General features: G+C 37.2%; 1 protein-coding gene across 1 annotated transcript; it reads right to left on the bottom strand.

The window, feature by feature from the left end:
* Positions 1 to 20,777: 20,777 nt before the first annotated feature.
* Positions 20,778 to 21,581, bottom strand: LOC149233444 (uncharacterized). The gene has a single exon (XM_089382194.1). It carries the CDS (start codon positions 21,579 to 21,581, stop codon positions 20,778 to 20,780), a length of 804 nt encoding a protein of 267 aa, XP_089238320.1.
* Between the last annotated feature and the right edge of the window lie 838 nt (positions 21,582 to 22,419).

Raw genomic sequence — 22,419 nt, 5'->3', positions numbered from 1 at the left:
ACAAGCATTATCATAATGTGACAATCAATGTGACAATCAATGTGACAAACATTGTTGCAATGTTGCATTACATTGCAATTGATTGACCTTCACACTACGACATTAAAATATTAGGGTTTAATACGAAGGTTTATAATATTGGGTTTAATATAATAGTTTAATATTGCGTTTATAATATTTGATTTTAATATTGGGTTTAATATTAGGGTTTATAATATTGTATTTATAATATTGGGGTTTAATTTTGGGTTTAATACTAGGGCTTAATATTAGGGTTTATAATACCCCAATGGGGGTGGAGGATCATGATTTAATCGATGTTCACCACCACAGATGTGATGTGTACATGACGAGGGGCGACAACAAGGAAAGCAACTAGGACACCTGGCGCCAGAGGTTTAGAAGCATCAAGAAGCGTTGGTATAAATTTTGGGTTCTAGTTTGGTTACACTATTTGTGGTCTCAGGGTATGGGCGATTGTGTGGGTGGAGAAAATAATGTAGAGTATGAATCGACCACCAACCTGTGCATGCTTAACTACCTGGTTAATTCGTTCTATGTAATTGTAGTTGGTTGGTGGGGATTGTAGTGCAATCTTGTGGAGAAGCCCAACTGCGCAATTTGGGACCCCAACGTGGTTGTTGGTGGGTGAATTGCCTCTAGTTTGTGCTGACAAGGGATAACTTCTTGCTAGTCAAGTTGGGGGATCACTATCGACAAACAAATTCTGGTACGTGTGAAGGGGTTCTAGTAGGTCCTGTCTCGTGGGACCTTGCTTGTATATTTTTTGTGTCTACTCCAATTATGGGAGTGACTTGCTTGAATTTTATCTCTCTATTCCACCTATGGGGTGCAGTGAATTTGGTTATACCCAACCCATGGAAGTATTGAATTTTGAACTTTGGGTGTCGTGTGACAAGATTCTAGAAATTGGTAAAAAGTGGGGTTGGTTATAGTCTGGAGAGCCACCCTCTAGGCGTTGGCATCAATGTAGCACCAGGTAGGTCGTGCTTGAGCTGAAAGTTAGTGTTTGTGACATGGGAGTCTATGGTGGTTGGGATTGTTGAACTTATTGCTATAGATCGTACCCACGGGCTTTTTGGAGTGGATGTTGCACTTATGTAATAGCTTGGCTCATTAACTGCTTTCTTGTTGCACTTGTGGAAATGTTTAAGAAACGAGGTTAGGCCCAGAGGGGGTTGGGGCTGCGTGGCCAACCGGTGGGATGTGGAGGTCAGGTAGGAGAAGAAGTTGATGATGGTGGTGTGGGGGAAAATTTTGAGGGGTAATTGGCTCAGGGCCGATTCCCTTCTCTTGAACATGTAGACCAACCTCCATCCATGGAGTCTTTGGACTTAGAGATGAGGAATAGCATGGAAGTGTTGGAGGAAATGAGGCAAAAACGACATGATGATGGTAACAAATCCATTTCTTTCACAGATGATTTGTAACAAAACCAGTGGGACATCCTCGGCCACTTGGCATCCATAATAAGGAGTCAAAGACACACTAATGAGTACCTAGATTAGATGGAGGGGCATCTAACTCACATGTAATTTCAAAAAAATGGTGATCCTCATCCTCTGGATGCACTAGGTGCAAGTCACACACCAGATTTTCCTCATGTTTCTTGATGGATGTCAGTTGCCTTCTCATTCTCTATATGTTTTAGGCCTTATTGGTTTTATAATTCCATGGTTTTTAATATTGGGTTTAATATTATGACATTGGAATGATACATAAATCTATTTAATATCACATTGTGATAAGCATTATCGCAATGTGACAATGATTGTTGAAATGTTACATTACATTCCAATTTATTCAACATCACATTGCCATATTATAAAATTAGGGTTTAATATGAGGGTTTAAAATATTAGGTTTAATATAAGAGTTTAATATTGTTTATAGTATTAGAGTTTAATATTTTTGTTTATAATATTGGGTTTAATGTTAGGGTTTATAATATTTTGTTTAATATTAGGATTTAATATTGTGACATTTACATGCTACATAAATATATCCAATGTCGCATTGTGACAAGCATTGTCACAATGTTACATTACATTGCAATTTATTCAATGTCGCATTGTCATATTACAAAATTAGGGTTTGAATATGAGGGTTTATAATATTGAGTTTAATATAAGAGTTTACTACTGACTTTATTTATTAGAGTTAATATTGGGGTTTATAGTATTTGGTTTTATAATATTAGGGTTTGAATATTAGCTTCAATATTATGGTTCATACTATTGGGTTTAATATTAAGGTTTAATATTGCGACATTGGAATGGTATATAAATATATCCATTATCACATTGTGACAAGCATTGTCCTAAAGTGACAATCATTGTCGCAATGTTACATTACATTGCAATTTATTCAACTTCACATTGCGACATTACATAATTAACGTTTAATATGGGGGTTTATGATATTTGGTTTAATGTTAAGGTTTAATATTATGGATTATTATTGGGTTTAATATTAGGGTTTAAAATACTAGGTTTAATATATTAGGAAAAATACTGAGAGCAGGAGGGGGGGTGAATCAATATTTTAAACTCACTTCAACTTTTCATTTCATATTCTGATTTTTGTATATCAAGATAACTAATTTTTATATGTTTCATCAGATATTCATCTTCAACCAGTACTTTATTATTTCAATATTCATTAATTAAATAGTAACCATGAGCAGTAAGAGAAAAATAAACCATCACACATAAGCAACACAACAACACATGAGAACACTGATATTTTTAGGTGGAAACCCAATGTGGGAGAAAACCATCATTGCCGTCATCTCTGTATTATTCTTTTATTATTAAGAACACTTCATTACATCTTGTACTAGCACAAGATCTTGCCAGTACACAGGAACCCACCTGCAGAAGGCTACAACCTCCTATTTCTTTTGAACACCCACTCGAAGGGAGCTCCAATCCCATGATCTCGTTTACCGGCTCCTACCGGAAGGGAGCACCTAACCATCAACAAATTTATGAGATACCACTAGAAGGAATCTCAAACTCCCTCACTGAAGGCTCTAACCCTGAGCACCTCTCATAAACCACATTTCATTATATTTCAGACTAAATGCACATAACTCAAAACATCAAAACATGGAGGCCACCTTTCATCATATTTTCAAACTGGACCCACATCCATCATTAATATCGATACTAAAATGAATACTAAATCTGAAAGAAAATCACTAAACCAAGTGAATCACTGTAACATTAATCATTGAACTGAATCTCAATCAACCATTGAAACTATATCAAACCAATCCATATCAGATATAAACCATCACATTATACAATTTCACAAACATTCATCAATATACCAAACCATATACTCTTAATAATCACAGAAACATAGTGTTGTTCCTCCAAACCCTGATCAGACATGCATTAGAATGTATATGCTACTGTTCAGAAGCACACCCACGTATTCCTCTGTATCACACCTGCGTACAGATCCCAAATCATTGACTGTTACATCATGAATCATTGCAACACTGAATTAACCACTGAACCATATATAGATCATTGAACCAATCACAGATCACTAAACTAATCGCAGATCATAATACTGTAGCATCATTATGAAGCAATATTCCATTCCACGTTTAACCTAATCAACATTTCTAGACTTAGATCATCAAGATAGAGACATCATCGATAGACAAAAACAAATAGATCAGACATCAAATTTCATTATCAGATAGTACTGTAAACCATAATACATATACATGACTTTCACAAGACTTATTAACGTATGGACGTGCTTACCATGCACAACAATTACACACATATCTGAACATATTGCAAAATTTATCTCGAAATATATACACGACCCTACAGAGATGGATCTACATATGTACACGATTATTCCCAAACACACCTGCATATAAATATTGAAAGATTTTGCTGCAAACACAATTTCACTCTCCGCAACCTTTACTGTCCATACTACAAAATTCTGAATAATACATTTAGATCACAGTATTACTATCATCACAGTTTCATCAATGTTAGCTACTTAGAAATTTTCAAAAGGTAAATCAATCAAGCATATATGTCAACCTATATCTAGATATTTTAGATTTGAGTCTTCTGCATGCTCCTTGGTGCACACTTCTTCTAAATCATATCACACATGTATAACCCATTAATTTCACACTTAACACCTTGATCTCCATATCCTTATATAAATTTATCCTTAACCAATACCTTAGGCAAATACCTTGGTAATCTTGTTAGTATTCTTTGACGAGATCAAATAACCATTTTCGCTCCCATTATTATGGGCCAATACCATGGTAAAGACCCCTGGTATCCAGATTACCATGGTTTGGATTATGTATGTGACTTTCATTAATAAGACCTACATATGTACATGACCCTTCTTCATAGGATCCGCGTATACTTTGTCAAACTTCACCTTTAACATCTATATGTCTTAGAACTATCATTTCTCTATTCATACCATCTGTAGCATCTGTATCAATCTACATAATCACCCCATTATCACAATGTTGACATCTTTATCAAGTAGGTTTCCATCAAGGACAACACTTTAGCCATAATTACAATAATACCCCCCATTAGACTTGATGGAAACCACTTTGGTGTTTAGTCATCACCTGTAAATACCTGCAAACACACCTATAAATACCAAGACTTCTCACCAAGTATTCTTCTCCAAACACTAATATTCTATCTCCCTTTGACATTAAAGGCAAAGGGCTGACCAATTCTGAATGAAGGATTCTCTCCCCTTTGTAGAGAATATCACTATAGGTATGATTTGTTGAGTATGAAGATTGCATACTGACCATGGTCCCCCTAAGAATATACTGAGTGTTCAATAGAGTACAAGATTTTATGACTTAACCAAATATGACCTTTCCCATGAGAAATGACTCTATGCTCCCATGATTACATCAATTACCCAACTTGTAGGGTTTACATATTAGACCAAAAATTTTCCACCAATGTCCCAACATAATGGGATTACGTACATGACATGACTTGATCCTAATAGTCCATACATGACTGAATTTTACAATGATTTACAACCTGGGTATTTTAATAACCTTTACATCAAGGGACATATATGACATTTATAACCAAAACTAGAGACCTCAGTAGTGATGTAGCAAGACCATCATAGTCATAAGCAACTAACATGAATCATATAGGAATTTGCAACATAAAACATCTGATAGCATCAACATAGATGTGATAATTATAGCAACATGAGCATCCTCATCATCAAGAAGCTATGTAAGATAAGACAATGTAGCAACAATATCTTCAACATCATCAACATATGACTAAGTATGAAATTCTTCCAAGCCTCCCCAAGCAGCTCCAACCAACACCAATATCGACCATATCATACACATCCTCCTCAATAGGAATATCAAGTAAGATAAAAAACATATAGGTATCATCCATAACTTCAACATTTGGAATCTATGCATCATTTATAACGAATGACAGAGCAACAAAATATGTATCTTCAATGATAAGAATAGGAACATTCATATGTTAGCGAGGATATGTAACAAGACATGCCAAGAGAACATAATGAAAACAATGAACTATTAGAGGCATAACAGATGCCCCCCTTGAATCAACATACTACAGCAAACTAATGTCAGAACCAAAATACTAAAAATTAAATGATGAAAGCATATAGGAAGCTCCCCTTGGATTTGTGCCACTAATTTTCAATTACTGAGAGGTATATGCATTTTTATAACTCAGAAACCACATATATACACACTTGTCCTTCATACCATCTGCATACAGAAAGAAAAATCTAGTAATTTACAATCACAAATCCCCTTGAACATGATATACCTATTAAAACAATTAGCAGAGTGATGAGGCAGGAATCATTCCTAATTTTTGTCTGAGATATTCAAAGGAATCAATTGGAAGTGGCTTTGTAAATATATTTGCAAATTGTTCCTTTGAAGGAACATATTCTAGTTTGACCTTTTGTTCAAGCACATCTACTCGAAAAAAATTATATTTTGTAGGAATGTGCTTTGTTTTTTAGTGCATGACATGATTCTTAGAGCTATTTATGGCACTAGTATTCTCACAGAGAATAGGTACAGGTTCAGAAAAAGTGACTTGAATATCTTGCAATGTTTGGATCATCCATATAATTTGAGTAAGCAAGATGCAACAACAACATATTTTGCCTCAATAATATATAAAGCGATGGAACTTTGTTTCTTATTGAACCATGAAACTAAGAGAAGTCACAAATAAAATTCTTCTCCACTAGTACTCTTGTGATCATCAATATTACCTGCCCAATCTGGATTTTTGTAAGCATGAAGTGAAAAGTCTACATTTTTGGGATACCATAGACCAAAATATTGAGTTCCTTGTAGATACTTGAATATTCTCTTAACTGCTTGGAGATGGGTTTCCTTAGTATTTTCTTGAAATCGTCCAACAATTCCAAATGCATGCATAATGGCTAGTCTTGTACTTGTAAGATAGAGCAAGCTAACAATCATAGATCTATATTCTAGTTTCTTTACTGAAGGAGAATCATCATTTTAACTAAGATTGAACCTTGTTACCATTGGTGTGCATAAATTATTACAGTATTCCATTCCATATTTCTTCAAAATTTGTTTGAGCTACTTGGTTTGAGAAAGAAAGATACCATTTTTAGTTTGTTGAACTTGAAGAACAATAAAGTATGTTAGTTCACCAAGTAGAGACATTTCAAATTCTTGCTGCATAACTAAAACAAATCCTTGACTCATAGATTCTGCATTACTTCCAAATGTGATGTCATCTACATAAATAAAAATTATCGAAATTTTATCTTTATCAAATTGGATATATAAGTTGTTATCTGCAGACCCCTTTTTGAAGCCTTGTTGCTGAAGATACCTATCATGATGATAATACCATGCATGAGGAGCTTGTTTTAACCCATACACTACCTTCTTAAGTTTGCAAACAATATTTTTATCATTTCCAGGAATGAATACTTTAGGTTTTTCAATATAAACATCTTCTTCTAGATCCCCACCTAAAAATGCATATTTAACATCCATTTGATATACTTTAAAGTTATGAAAGATGGAAAAAGCAAGAAACATTATGATGGCTTCAAGTCTAGCTACAGGTGAAAATGTTTCTTCAAAGTCTATCCCTTCTTGTTGAGAATAGCCTTTGCATACAAGTCTTTCTTTGTTTCGAATTACTTCTCCATTTTCATTTAGTTTCTTCTTGACCACCCATTTTGTGTTGATTACATTTTTATCATGAGGCCTTGGTACTAATTCCCATGTATGATTCTTTTTTATTTGATCAAGTTCTTCATGCATTGCCTTAACCCAACATTCTTATTTGCTTGCTTGATTCACATTTTTAGGTTCAATTGTGGATAGTAAGGCTAAGTGACTCGAAGTTTGTATTCCCACTTCCTTTTCACTGATAATTTGAGATTCAGGATGATTTTTTTAGAATACCTTAATGGTGTCTTTTCTGATACATCATTTCCTTCTTCTAATGCTTATCTTTCTCCTTCTCCTAAAATTTTTTAGTTTGAAGTAGGGAGAGGTTCATCATCTGCTTGTGCTTCCCTTTTTTACCTGTGGATGATTCATCAATCACAACATCTACGCATTCAAAAATCTTTCTAAGCCTTTTATTAGAACATTTATATCCTTTGCTTCTAGAAGAGTATCCAAGGAGGATTCCTTCATCAACTCTAGATTCAAGTTTTCCAAGTGTATCAACATTTTTCTTTATGAAAAATTTTCTTCCAAAAATTCTAAAATGTTTGACAGTTCGAGGCTGACCAAACCAGAGTTCATATGGCTTTTATCACTATTTACTCGTACATGAGATTTGTTAAGTATATTCATGACTATATGAGCTGCTCCCCCCTAGAAGGTGTGAGGTTTTCTTAAGTCATCAAGCATGGCACGTGTCATTTGTTGAGCAGTCCTTCTCATTCTTTCTACCACTCCATTTTGATGAGCAGTTTTAGCTAGGGAAGTTTTTCTTCTGATATAAACTCTCCTCCCCTATCAGATCCAAGACATTTTATTTTTAGATATAATTCATTTTCTACCAAAGCCTTAAATACTTTAAATTTATAAAATTCCTCATTTTTATACTTTAGTAAGCCAATCCAACACATTCTTGAAAACTCATCAATGAATAATATGAAGTATTGTTCACCATGAAGATTCTTCTTTCTCATAGGACCACATAAATCAGTGTGAACAAGTTCAATAGGTTTACTTGAAGTACCTTCTTTATCTTTAAGCTGAACTTTGGATTGATTACCAAATTGACATGATTTGCGAATGTTATTTTTAGGTGGAGAAATGTTGGGCAAATCACGAACTGCTCCCATCCTGCTTGATTTTTATAATTGATAAAAGTTGAGGTGCCCCAACCTTCTGTGCCAAAAGAAATTTTATCCAGATTTGCTCAAAAAGAAATGCTCTTTTTCGCCATCTAGGACATAAACATTACTTGGAGTTCTTGTTCCCTTTATTATGATCTCACCTGTATCCATATTTCTTATCACATAGTTATTTGATCTTAAAATAACTTCATTCCCTTGATCACACATTTCAATAACACTTAACAAGCTATGTCTTAACCCAACAACAAATAATACATTCCTAGCTTTGAACTTTTTCTTTAAAATCATAGATCATTTCCCTTTGATAATAGTAGGGGAGTTATTACCAAAAGTCACATACTTTTCTTTCTTAATTTCATTAAAAGAAACAAACTTATATTTATCACCTGCCATATGCTTTGAAGATTCGTTGTTGATGTACCATAGATTCTGTTGATCTTCTGCAAACAATGTTAGACCAAAATTTTCAGAGGCAATATTTTTCTTTTTCCATACCTTGGGTGGTATTGTCTTCTGTTCTTGTTGATAAGATGATTTCAACCTGATTCTACATTTAGTTTCTTCATGAAAAAAGTTATTGAAAATAGAACATTCAATTTCATTATGAAGAGGTGAGAAAACATTATAAGAAGATTTGTTTGTCCTGGTTGCATTCTGTTATTTTCTTGCTTCTCTAGTCATAATTGTTTTATGAGAAACATAATGAACAACTTTATGACCAAATTTGTGACAAGTGAAGCATTGACCGTTGAAGTAAGAATACCTTGGAGTATGTTGATCCAAAATAGGAATAGAGTGATTGAAATATATAAAGGATCTCCGACACCTAATTTTGAATATTTTTGTAAAGGTTTGATAATGAACAAGAAAAGTTAATTGCTTCACGACAAATAAACCCTAATAAAGCTCTCGTGGAACATAATAAAAAGAATCATAAGAATTTTTTCAATAAATCTCCTAACTCGCATACTAAAGGATCTCCCCAACACTCTTCTAAGATCCCTCTAATGATGCTAGTAAAAATAAATTGTTTAATCCTTATAAGTATTTTATAAAAACCAACCACCATGAAAATATGTTCTTTAAATGGAAACATGATCTTGATAAAGCCAAGAAGAAATCCTCCTCGACACAATAAGTTTCTCTTTGTGACTATTTTTTTCAACCAAGAAAATAATATTTTTTTTTAGGTTTTAACCCTGTACATAAATTACCTGCATACGAATTCTAAAACATAAAATAAACAATGGTGAGAACATAAAATAGATATACACATAGATTTTCCCCTGGATCCCAAAACCGGGACTATCATATTGATTTTTCATTTTATTCATTTGAATGTTACAATACATATATATACATGCTGAAGCACTCATAAACCCCAATCCATTAACCCTAGATTAGAACATAGTCGTAGTTCCCTTGATTGGATCTACAAGATACCATGGGTAGAAACCATCACGCCCAAAACCATGTGTGAAACCCATGCATAAAACCATAGGTAGGTCCACCTCAACTTTTTCTCTTATCTTCTCCTCTACATGTGGTTGCTCCACAACCTCCTGAATCTCATCCTAAGCCTCCTCCTTTGGAGATAGAAGCTCCTCCTCCAATGGGATACTCAACTCTCATTCCAGAGATAATCGCATAGCCTTGTCCTCATTGAACTTAACATCTCTCCTTACAACTGGCATCCTCAATGAAGGAAAGTACACTCGGGAATTGTGTGGAGTTTTGGTGTATCCTAAAAAAACTACCAACTCTGTTGTAGGCTCAGGTTTCTTCCTCAAACCCTTGGAGACATGGAAATAAATTGAATCTCCAAAAAATTTGAAATGTGACACCTTAGGATTTCTACTAGAGAAGGCTTCCTTTATTGTGATCGTACCCCATATCCTATGAGGACTCTAGTTCTGCAAGTAGACTACGGTGTTGCATGCTTCTACCCATAGATGTAATAGCAATCCTTGATCATGTAACATGGTCGTTGATGCTTCCACTATTCTCTTGTTCTTTCTCTCATCTACCCCATTCTGCTGTGGATTATGGGGTGTTGTCAATTCTCTTTGAATACCTTCTTTCGCACAAACATACTTGAAGGCATTCAAAACAAATCCCCTCCATTGCCGCTCATGATAGCCTTCACCTTCTTCCCCATATCCTTCTCAACTAATGCCTTGAACTCAACAAATTTGGATAAAATGTCATTTGTCTTTTGCATGGAGAAAATCCAACATTTTCTAGAGAAATCATCAATAAAAATAACATAGTACTTATGTCAATAAAATTAACATCATACTTGAAAATTTCATGCTCTAGGTTAATAGGACTTGGAACTTGGAGAAGGAGAGTGGAGGCAGTGAGTGTAGCTAGGGTTTGTCACAGATTCTGCCTGACAAGCCTGCAAACCCTATAGATGGAGAGGCGACTGAGGAAAAATGACAAGGAAGTACCGTTGACAGTAGTCATGAGTGGCATGGCAGGGGGAGAGAGATTCCCTCCTACTGAAACATTGCTGCAGGTGAATCGAGCCAGCATGGAGTAGTCAAAGGCAACAATAAATGTGGAAAATGAATGCTAGTTTTGGGAGCCAAATGGCAAGCGGGGTTGGGAGGGAAATGCCTACCTAGGGCAACCAAGAAACCCTGACTCGCACCAAACAATAAACTGGAGGAATACAAAATATATATATGAAGGACCCTGCCCTAATATGTAAGTTTATTGGGGCTTGGCCAATAGAGAAGGAACTGATCAAATGGATCCAACAACGGTGGAAACCAAAGGGGCACATAGATCTCAAGCTAGGGGTGAAAGGGTTCTTCTCAGTAATCTTTTCTAACGTTGAAGACAAGGAGAAGGTTTTTGAATATGGGATGTATTTTTTCAATAATGCGGGCCTTTTTATGAGACATTGGGAGGAATTTTATAACCCAGATCAAGAAAATATTCTGGAAGCCCCCATCTGGGTACGACATTTCGGCTTACCAATGGACTTCTGGGACCCCGAAATCTTGGAAGGGATAGGCAACTTGATTGAAACCTTCTTCAAAGTGGAAGGCTCGACAAGAAAAGGTAGGTACACCTCTCATGCAAGAATTTGCGTGTACATGAATATCACTGAATTGATACCAGACTTCATAGAGTTGGAATACCATGATGATATATGGCAGCAACCCCTTGACTATGAACATATCCCCTTTATATTTCGGCGACACCATGAATATGGCCACCTGTACCGAGCCTGCCCGTTAAATAACCATGAAAACCATACGACTGAGAAGAAGTCAGGAGAGTTGGTGGCAAGGGAATACGGGGATGAATTTCAGGAGGTGCACAGAAGAAAAAGGAACAAAAATCCAAAAATTAACCAAAGAGAACATCAAGATGAGAAAGATAAGTGTGGCCATAATAGATTCGCCACCCTCCAGGAGGACGAAATGGGGGAGACAATCCCAAACAATATTAGGGAGAAGGAATGCATGCAAATGAAGGAGCCAAAAGGAAACAAGCTAAAGAGCGAGGGGGTAGACAAAAAACCATGAGAGGAGAGCACAATGCAAATGATAGAGCAAAACCCATTGGATATTGATAACCAAAAAGAATATCTCAGTGTGGAAGAGAAAGTGATGAAACATTTACTACAGGCGTGGAGACACTTGGACGAACATTTCATTCCAGAAGATCAGAAGCAACTCTACAAGGAAACTTTTCAACAATATAAAGCCAAACAAGGATCAACTATCATAGCACAACCAGATCATCTAGGGTCTCAAGGTGGCCAAGGGCAAGAAGCAAGAACCCTAGGAAAGGGGGGAAGAAACCAGGTAGAAGAACAATGAATGAATCCATCCAAATGGTTGGGGAACTACTAGTCAAATCTGGAAGAGTAGTGCCATTATCAGGGGTCTTTCAACAACCCCAAAAATTATTGAAATGATTATTACAACATGGAACATAAGAGGCCTCAATAATAGAGGAAAATAGAGATACCTCAAAGAGAGACTGAAGAAAGATAGACCAAGAATAATGATAATATAGGAAACTAAAATCAGTGAAAGAAAACTGAAAGGAATTTTGGAAAATTTCAAGCCCCAGTACCAAGTTATAGCCCAGGACACAAATGGTAGTGCAAGAGGGTTGGCGATTATATGGAATCCTAGAGAGATCTAGTTTGAAGACTCGGTCAGGCTCCCACGAATACTCTCAGGCATATTTAGAATTATTGGATCGAAAGACTGGGTTCTTCTCATGGGAGTATATGGACCACACATCCCGGGGGAAAGAAGAGCATTCCTTCAAAATCTGGCAAAGATAAGAAACCTATACCCGGATGACCTTTGGGTAGTAGGAGGAGATTTTAACATGATAACCTCCCTAGCAAAAAAGAAGGGAGGCATGAGAAGAATGGATATAGACATGGAAATCTTTGGTGATACCATTACAGAACTGTGCTTAGTAGACCTCCTAACAATCGTTGGGGTTCACACCTGGAACAACAGAAGAGGATGGATTAATGGCAGAAGTGTCCTCAGACATGTAATTTTATTAACAAGAAAAGAAATTACATCTGGAATTTTGCAAGAGTTTACACCCAAACAACAAAACACTCTTACAATGAGCTATTTACAAGCTCAATGTCCTAACTACCTCTAATTATGGATCACTTATAAAATAACAAGTGTCCATTTACAATAAAAGCTATTCAAACAACTTACTAATAATTCTCCTAAATTAGAGCCTAAGATATGACACATTTGTAGAGTGATATCTTTTTACAACAATATACTAATTCTAAATGTCTCCATTTAATAATTAAATATTCTAGATTAATAATTAATAATTTAATATCATAAATTAATAATTATTTTATTCTAACATTATAACCTATGATAATATTTATTTTGGATCATCTAACATTCCCCCTATGATCCAAAGAAACATTACAACAGATACCGAGTTCATCCTTGAACTTAGTAAATTTTATTCTTCCAAGAGGTTTCGTGAAAATGTCAGAGATCTAATCTTCTGAAGGACAATAAATTGGCTTGATGACATCTTTGGCAATGAGAGATCTGATATGATGATAATTAGTGTCCACATGCTTTGTATTTGAATGAAAAATTGGGTTCTTGGCAAGCTTAATGGCTGACTGGCTGTCAATGAATAATGACGTAGCTTCTTCATGAGAAATGCCCAAGTCCTGCAAAATTCTACGCAACCAAACAATTTCACATGATGCTTCCCATGCTGAAATGTACTGTGCTTCTGCTGAAGAAGTGGCCACAATAGCTTGTTTCTTACAACTCCAAGACACTACAGCTGACCCCATGCTCATTAAATAACCTGATGTTGATGCTCGACCATCAATACTTCCATCAAATTTGGCTTCTAAAAATCCACCAAGTACAAAGTTTTTAGTCTTTGTGTAAAGAAGACCAAAATCTTTTGTTCCTTGGATATATCGAAGAACTCTTTTGGCTACATTCCAGTGGCTGTCTCGTGGTTCCTGCATAAAACATGATAGAATACTAACTGCGTAAGATAGATCAGGGTGAGTGTTTGTCAAATAAATCAACCTGCCAATCAACTATCTATAAGTAGTGTTGTCCACCATTTCCTCCCCTTCAAATTTTGAAAGTTTCAAGTTTTACTCCATGGGGTCCTATATTCCAAATTGCTGAAGAACCTCTTCTGCATACTTACTTTGAGAAATGAAAATATGATGTGGATGTTGGAAGAATTCAACTCCAATATAGTAGTGAAGTAATCCAAAATCTATCATCTTAAAACCTGCATGTAACTCTGTTTTCACCTGTGAAATATGATCATCATGGTTTCCAGTAATGATCAAATCATCTACATACATAACAAGAATCACTAGATATTTACCCTGTTGTTGCACATACAAAGTATCATCAGATTCACTTCATTGAAAACCAACTTTCCTAAGGTATTCATCCATTTTTGCATACCAATCTCGGGGAGCTTGTTTTAACCCATATAAAGCCTTGATCAATTTGCAGACTTTATGTTCCTACCCTTGAATTTCAAAACCTGGTGGTTGTGTCATATATACTTCTTCCTGTAGTCCCTGTTGAGAAAAGCACTTTTTACATCCATTTGATGAAATTTCTATCCTTTCTGAGCAGCCAATGCATGTGTTAACCGAATGGTGTTCCATTTAGCTGTAGGAGCAAAATTTTCCTCATAATCAATGCATTCCTGCTGTACAAAACCTTTAGCCACAAGTCTAGCTTTGTATTTGTCAATTTCTCCATTTTGGTTGTACTTAATTCTATAAACCCATTTGCATCCGATGGGTTTAACATTTTGAGGACAATCAACAAGTTTCCAAGTGTTGTTATCAATTACCGCTTGATATTCTTCAATCATAGCTTGTTTCCATTTTTTATGTTTTACTGCTTCTTTTTGTGTGGAAGGTTCAACAAAATCATTTGCTAGCAAGACAAAATTTCCTTCACTTCTATGTGACTTCCTTGTTCCTGTTTTATTCTGCTCATCAGGCCTTACATATTTCAAAAGTTGAATTGCCCATTTTGGTAGTTGATGCTCACTTGTTTGAGATTCTGAAAAGTCACCATCATTGTAAAGAGGATTAATGTAAACTAATGTTCGTCGATCAGTTGAAGATTCTGGAGGTGGAGAATCACTGTCTGAAGAATTTTTGTTGCTTCGAGATGCGGATGAACTACTAGAAGATCTAGATGGTGTTGTTGAAGTAGATGGACTAGATTAATCATCTTCAGATGAAGGAAAATCAAGTTCATACCAATTTGGTGAATTTGGTTGACTTTGCATATTTCCTTTTCTTTGACTGCCTTTAGTTTCTAACTTTTAAAGAAGACTTTATATTTCTTCAACACTCTTACTCTCTGTTTCATCAAAAATTACATCCCTGCTCACAATAAATTTTCCATTGGTCAAAAGATGGTACCCTTTATTCTCATCAAAATATCCAATCATAGTGCATTTCAAACTTCTTGATTCAAGCTTAGTTGTTTTTTCTTTCGGAACTAAGGCATAACATACTGATCCAAAAACCCTAAGATGTTTAACTTGAGGTTTGAAACCAAACCAAGCTTCATAAGGTGTGATTCCATCTAAAGAAGAAGTTGGAGATCTGTTTCTTAAGTAGATAGCTATATGAATTTCTTCTCGCCAATATGTTGAACTTAACTTTTTGAAAGTTAACATAGATCTCGCCATTCCTAGCAAGGTGCGATTCATTCTTTCTACTACTCCATTTTGCTGTGGAGTGTAAACATTTGTAAGATGTCTTCTTATGCCATTATCTCTGAAATAAGTTTTGAATTCATTTGAAGTGAATTATCCCCCATTATCTGTCCTGAGAGTGCCTATCTTTTCTTTCACTTCATTTTCAACAAGTTGGCGAAAAATTTTAAACTTTTCAAATGCTTCTGACTTTTTCTTTAGGAAATAAACCCAAGTCATTCTACTGAAATCATCAATGAATACTAAGAAATATTTGCAACCACCGAATGAAGTTTGTAGTGGTCCACAAACATCACTGTGAACTAGTTGTAGCAGCCGGTTTGTGCTCCATGAACTTGTTGGAAAACTTTCTCAACTTTGTTTTCCATAAATGCAAGCTTCACATTTTGCATTTTCCTTTTTGAAAGTTGGAAGTCCCTTAACCATCCCTTGTTTTTTCAATTGAGAAAGACTATCAAAATTTAGATTTCCATATCTTACATGCCACAATCTTATAGGTGAAATTCTTGTAGTCACTACCCCTGCAAAGTCAGAATGCCTTGTAATAATTGTCCCTTTCATCCTTAACAATTTTCCATCTTCATAACCTATCATCATAGTTTGCAAGCTCTGTTTGAATGAATTAATCTTAGCTAAGCCATCTTCCATAATTACCCGATGTCTTGCTTGTCGAATTGTGACTAAAGATAACAATTTTTTCTTAAAGGTTGGTACATACCATACATTTGAAATCATTTTCTCGCCAATGCTAGGGAGAGAAACTTTAACTACACCTTTTCCATAAGGAGTATGTTTTGTATCATTTGCAAGAAATATGAAATTAAGTTGGCAATCTTGAAAATTCCAAAAGAAGTCACATCAGTAAGTCATGTGCTGAGTTGCCCCTAAATCCAAGATCCAAGCATCTTCATAATCACTTTTAAGATGGGAGGAAAGTTGTAATGCTGGCAGAGAAGTAAAGACATATTCTGAACCATCATCATCTTGATCATTTGCAAATTGTACTGAGTGCTGATGGAACTTGGGGATTTTATCAATAGAAGTTCGACAATCTTCAGCATAATGTCCAACTTTGTTACATCTTCGACACACAATTTGACTTAAGTCTCTTCCTCTTCCTAGAGACTATCCTCTGCCTCTACTTTGACTTTTGTTTGGAGGTTGCCCTCTACCTTGATTATTACCTCTTCCTTGAAAATAGCCTCTTCCTTGACTGTTTCCTCTGCCTTGAAAATTACTCCTGCCTGAACTGTTGCCACTATTAAAGTTGTTTCCTCTGCTTTGGCTTCGACCACTACTTTGTACATTATGTGCTGCTTGATTCTGATTGAAGTTCCCTCTTCCTCTGTTTCTAGAACTGTCAGTTGGTGATTTACTAGTACTGGTCTCTGTGAAAAAGACATCTTCACCAACTTTATTTTTCTTCCCAAAGGTTTTATCATGTTGGGTCAACATTTCGCAGAGCTCGTCAAACTTTAGATTCTCCAACTTTCTAGTTAATTGTAGAGTTTCCAAAAAATGTGTGTAGGAAGAAGGAAGTCCAACAATTAAAATTGTGACCATAAAACTATCATCTACTACTTGAAAACCAACGTTAATGATTTCATGCTTAATATTCTTAAGTCTAGAGATGTATTCAAGAACATCACCTCCTTTAGTCAATTTTTGCTGCAACAATTTTAGTTGTAGATCAACTTTCTTTGATTTAGGCTGAGTATCAAAGAATTCTTTAAAAGTTGACAAAGCAGACCATGCATCTGTAGAATTTTCTATATGGACATACATTTCATCATTTACATAAGATTTAATGAGAGCTAATGCTTTGGCATTCTTAACTTCCCATTTTGCTAGTGCAACGACATCTGTGGGTTTATTTGGCTTAATATCACCATCGCATATATCATGCCAAAGTTCATTATAGATGAGAGTGCTTTTGATGAGGCATTGCCAAGCTTTGTAAGACTTTGTGCCTTCAAGTTTGTCGGAATCAAAAAACAAATTAATCAACTTTGACATTGTAGTGTTGACGCTTCACACCAAGAATCAAGCTCAGAAAAAATATCAAGATGGGCAACAAAACACTACGCAAAAGCAAGCTATCAGGGCTTGGCCTTGACCCTCATATAGTCATTGAAATAGGAGACAAATGACTGAGCTTTGCACTTGGCTCTAGTCAATTTCTCAAATATTTACAAAGTAACTTTTGAAATTTGACTTTTACAATCCTTTTGCAAATCCTGGTAAAAAAAAATGTCACCCCCCCAAAGTAAAATTACTTTGAATTACAATGTGATGAACCTAAATTTTTAGATTTTAAACAAAAATTCACTTCTTTGAGAAATTACCCAACTCACCTTATTTCTCCATTACAAAAAAACCTTTATCGCCCCATTACAAAAAAAAACTTTTCTCTCCAAAAAGATGTGTAATTCTAGAACCCAAATTTAAGCAATTCTTACAAAAGATTGTGCCATGTACCATAGAAGCAATGAAGTGGAAATGTGAAACACTTAGCAAGAGAATACAACTTTCGGGCATGCAGAGACATGTTGAATAAAATACCAAATATAACAAGGAAAAATCATTGTTCTATAATGTTTTCCTTTCTATCATTTTTTTCATTTAGGACAATGTAGGTTTTGATCTGCTTCAAACATCTAGTACATGAAGCTCATGTCGGTCCTGATCGTCTGGCCGCCTCATGGAATACGCCTCCTAACAGTCAATTCGAGAAGACACGCATACCTTTCAATTCGAGAAGATACACATTTCATAATGGGTAGAAGCCTTGACCTTTTGCAAAAGAAAAAAAACCTTGTCGATTTCCTCCTAACAATCATCTGCCACCAATCTCGATGCTCAAAAAATGTTGTCCATTTATGGGGTGGTCTGTCCCTGGTGCAAATTGGTTCTATTTGTTTTTGGTTCTGGTCCTGGATCTAGTCCTGTGTTAGGATCTCTCATGTTGGAACGGGCTGCTAGTGCGTATTGGTTCTGTTCATTTTTGGTTCCAGTCAAATGAGTGATGGTTTTGGTATAAAATTTCTCTGCCACTCCTTGCTACAAATGCTATTGGATATGAGGAACCTGAAACTAAGGTGGATCATAACTCTATACTACACTTGTCTCTGGTGTGAATATATCTGAGAAGTCCAGAACAAAACTTGAATACAAACCTCCTATCAAATCCCCATTTCAAAACTGACTTGGAACATAAACTGGTTCCTAGTGTACCAAATCAGTCCATCCTCGATTTAGCAATGTGCTCAATCACATCTCAACTTGATCTTAGAACAGATTTCGTTTCCCAAACGAATCCCTTTGAAACACCTCCGTATACTAATGCTTAGAATTTAATTTTTTATGAACTGACAAAAAATAAATAGCAATAGTTGGACCCTCTTACCTTTTACGTAGGGTCTCCAGACCTCTGAGTGGATCTCTAATCAACAGAATTTTTGGTTACCCAGATGGTGATTTCCATGAACTAGAAGTTAACAAACACCAAGCAGAGACTTTCCATGCCGATTCCAATGACATTCACAATTTATTACTGACTCTGAATTTAACCCATGACACGTTCCTCAAATTAATGGAGTTTTCCATGCGCCTGTAGAGCTGGAATCTCCTCCTCTCATCAGCTGTAGCATTTTTTTTTCTAACTAAGATGAATCTATTAACAAAGGGAGTAGAATTACATCGTGACCGTAGTCAAAACCACTGCCCTGGTGAAAGGCAGAATTGTCAAGATAAACATATATGGAGACTGCCCAATGATAGGGAAACCAGTCTTGAACATATTACCAAAACCCATGCAGGGGAGAAAATTATGATCCTCTTGATGTTGCAGAGTTTACAGAGTTCCAAAAATAAACAAAAATTCAACATAGCAGTTTGAACATAAACTTTCCCAATTGTATGGGCCGCAAGGCAAGATAACAAGACAACAGTGAGCAAACTAATCATCTGGAGGCTCTTCAACTATACGGCACCAACCTGTTGCAAGCAGATCCCTAGCAAGAGCAGCTTCAGATTTGGAAGGACCAAGATCAACCAGAGCCATCTCAACATCATGAGCGCTGCGAGCTTGAGCATCTGGAGCCTGCATAGATGCGCTGCCAATCCCCATCTAGAGGTTCAAAGTCTGAGCATTGTCAGAGCCGAGGCCCTCCGGATGAGAGCTTGGCTCCCCCAACTGGGCTTCCTCATGGAAGACCACCGTAATGTGAACGGTTATCCTTGGGTGGTTCAGAGAATAGTTGAAGGAGAAAAGCGTGGAGCCAGTCGTGGGAGAAGGCATGGTGGCAAGAGGACGGGGAGCATGGGAGCCAAAACAGTGGCTGGAATCATGAAAACGCCCTCTCCCACTGCAGGTGCGAGGGTAATGGTCGGCAAAGAAATCGTTGGAGAGGGAGGGCGAATCAGAAGATGGGCTGGAAGGCACACACAGAGGACGACCCCTGGTGTTGCCCCTGCGGCACCGTATTCTATGGCGCAGACGAGGCACGGGGGAGACAATAGCAATGGGAGCAAAGCGAGGCTGAGCAGGAATGATGACAGGGCCATAGCAATTCAGACATAAGCCAAAACAAAGGCCAGAGGCCCGAGTGAAATGCCAGAGGTTCAACGGAGGCAGCTCCACTAAAAGACCAGAGCGAAGCTCCAAATTAGCCTCCCCATTCAAGTAATGAGAGGTAGCAGGGATGACAGAGCCAACACCATACAGACAGAATCCAGAACTGAGGCTAGAGGCCAGATAGAAATGCGAGTGGTTCGACGGAAGCGGTTCCATAGATAGCCCATGGCCTAGCTTCAATTTATCTTCCCCTTTCACGCATCGAGAAGCACCCGCCATTACTGTTGCATTGAAGAGAGCCGAAGTCTGAAGCATGCTGGAGCATGTGGAGGCATGAACCGGAGCGGAGGACAGGATATGAGATCCGGAACCACTTAATACAATGCCATTGAACCCTGCACTTCTTAAATGCAGAGATCCATTGATCAGAATCCAATTATCCGCCATGTCCTGGGTAGGCAGGTGTCGCCCCACCACGCCCCACCCCTGTCCCGTCATATTTAACACCCATCTATACACCCGCATTCGGGAGAGTTGCATCCCTTTGGACCAGTATTTTGCACTCCTGATTTTGCTCATGATTCTGAATTATGTCTAGAGCTCCAGTGAGAAGAGTGTGCCCACTTTCCACCCCCAAATTGGCAAGTATATCAGCGAGCTTTTTTCCTTCCCGTTTAACGTGATTGAATATGATGGCATGATTGGTGTGAAGCGATTGTTCTATTGCATCCAATCTGGCTTCGAGTCTCCAACTGTTAGCAATTTTATGCGCATGTGCCCCATTGAGGAGTTGATTGACTAGGTTAATGAGGATTAGGGAGTCACCTTCGATCTCCAGAGGTTGGAAGCCATGACACTGGGAAAGGAGTAATCCTTGCCAGAGACCCTCCAGTTCAGCCAACTTATTCGTGTCCCAGCCAATGTTTTCGAAGTAGATTAGGAGAGGCAAACCCTCATGATCTTTAAATATGCCGCCAAATCCTGCTTTGCCAGGATTGCCCTTTAAAGCTCCATCAAAGTTGAGTTTGAAAGTATGCTTTGGAGGGGGGGTCCATAAGTGCTTTCTGATGTTGTTGCCTTCTGAAGGTCTATGATTGTGAGTACCTTGTGGGAGTTGTATGTTCCAATTTTCCCAGATGACTTTCTCATTTGCAAGAGTGGGAAAATATTTCGAATGCCAAGTTTGAAGCGCCAAGGTCTCTTTAAGATTGAGACAAAAGTTGCCCAAAATTATTTCTAAAGGAGTGCTTTGATCTTTGAATATGCACTTGTTTCTTTCTTTCCATATTGTCCAAAGGAGAAGGTCGGGAATCATTCTCCATAATTGGTTGAGTAGTTCACTTTTATATGGGTTCTGGTGCCAATGGCGAATGGAGTTGATTATATCTTCGGACACTCTGCATCTTTTTTGACAACGGAAGCTAGCCTTCTCCCACAGTTGGTTGGCAAGAGTGCAAGAGTCCAAGAGGTGTTGGAGAGTTTCCTCCTGAGAATTACAATTGGGACATATGGAGGGCCCATGAAAGTTTCTTTTCCTAAGATTGTCCCAAGTGAGGATTTTCCGGTGCCCAACAAGCCAGAGGAATAGGGAGACTTTGGGCCAAGTACCCGGTGACCAAATTCTACCCCAGATAGGATCCAGGGGCATTGGATCATTGCATATAATTTTATAAGCCTCTTTGGTGGTGAAGGAACCTTTTGGGGTATATCCCCATCTTAAAATATCCCTGCCTTTGGATGATCTAATGCGTCGATTCTGGAGCTCACTCTCCATGACCTCCTTAGTTTGGTTATCTGCATTCCTGATCAACCTGTCGATCTGCTTCCATTGTCTGTACCCCCATTCTGGCTCTGGAATCCATTGTTGCTGGACGGATTCCTTTTGTTGCTCCTCCCACTCTTGGCAAGGAGGCGGTCTATAGATGCCGTTGAGCTTTGGTAGTTGGTGCCAGGCATCTGTCCAGAACCGAGCAGTGCTGCTGTTCCTTATTTCCCAAAAGATGTGTTGTTGGATCAGCAAGAATTGTTGTTTGGCAGTGTTCCATATTAGTGATCCCTTTTTAGTTGGAGTGAATCTAATTAGCTCCTCCGTTGGTCTATGATTGGCATATTTGGCTTTCTAGATGGCTGCCCATGGCTTATTGGGAGTAGAG

The sequence above is a fragment of the Pinus tabuliformis genome, chromosome J, assembly GCF_031772625.1.
Source record: "Pinus tabuliformis cultivar Carrire ecotype Pingquan chromosome J, CPIR1, whole genome shotgun sequence".
NCBI classification, from domain to species: Eukaryota; Viridiplantae; Streptophyta; class Pinopsida; order Pinales; family Pinaceae; genus Pinus; species Pinus tabuliformis.
Note: the sequence above shows the minus strand (reverse complement) of the source record. Positions and strands in the feature narration are given on the sequence as shown.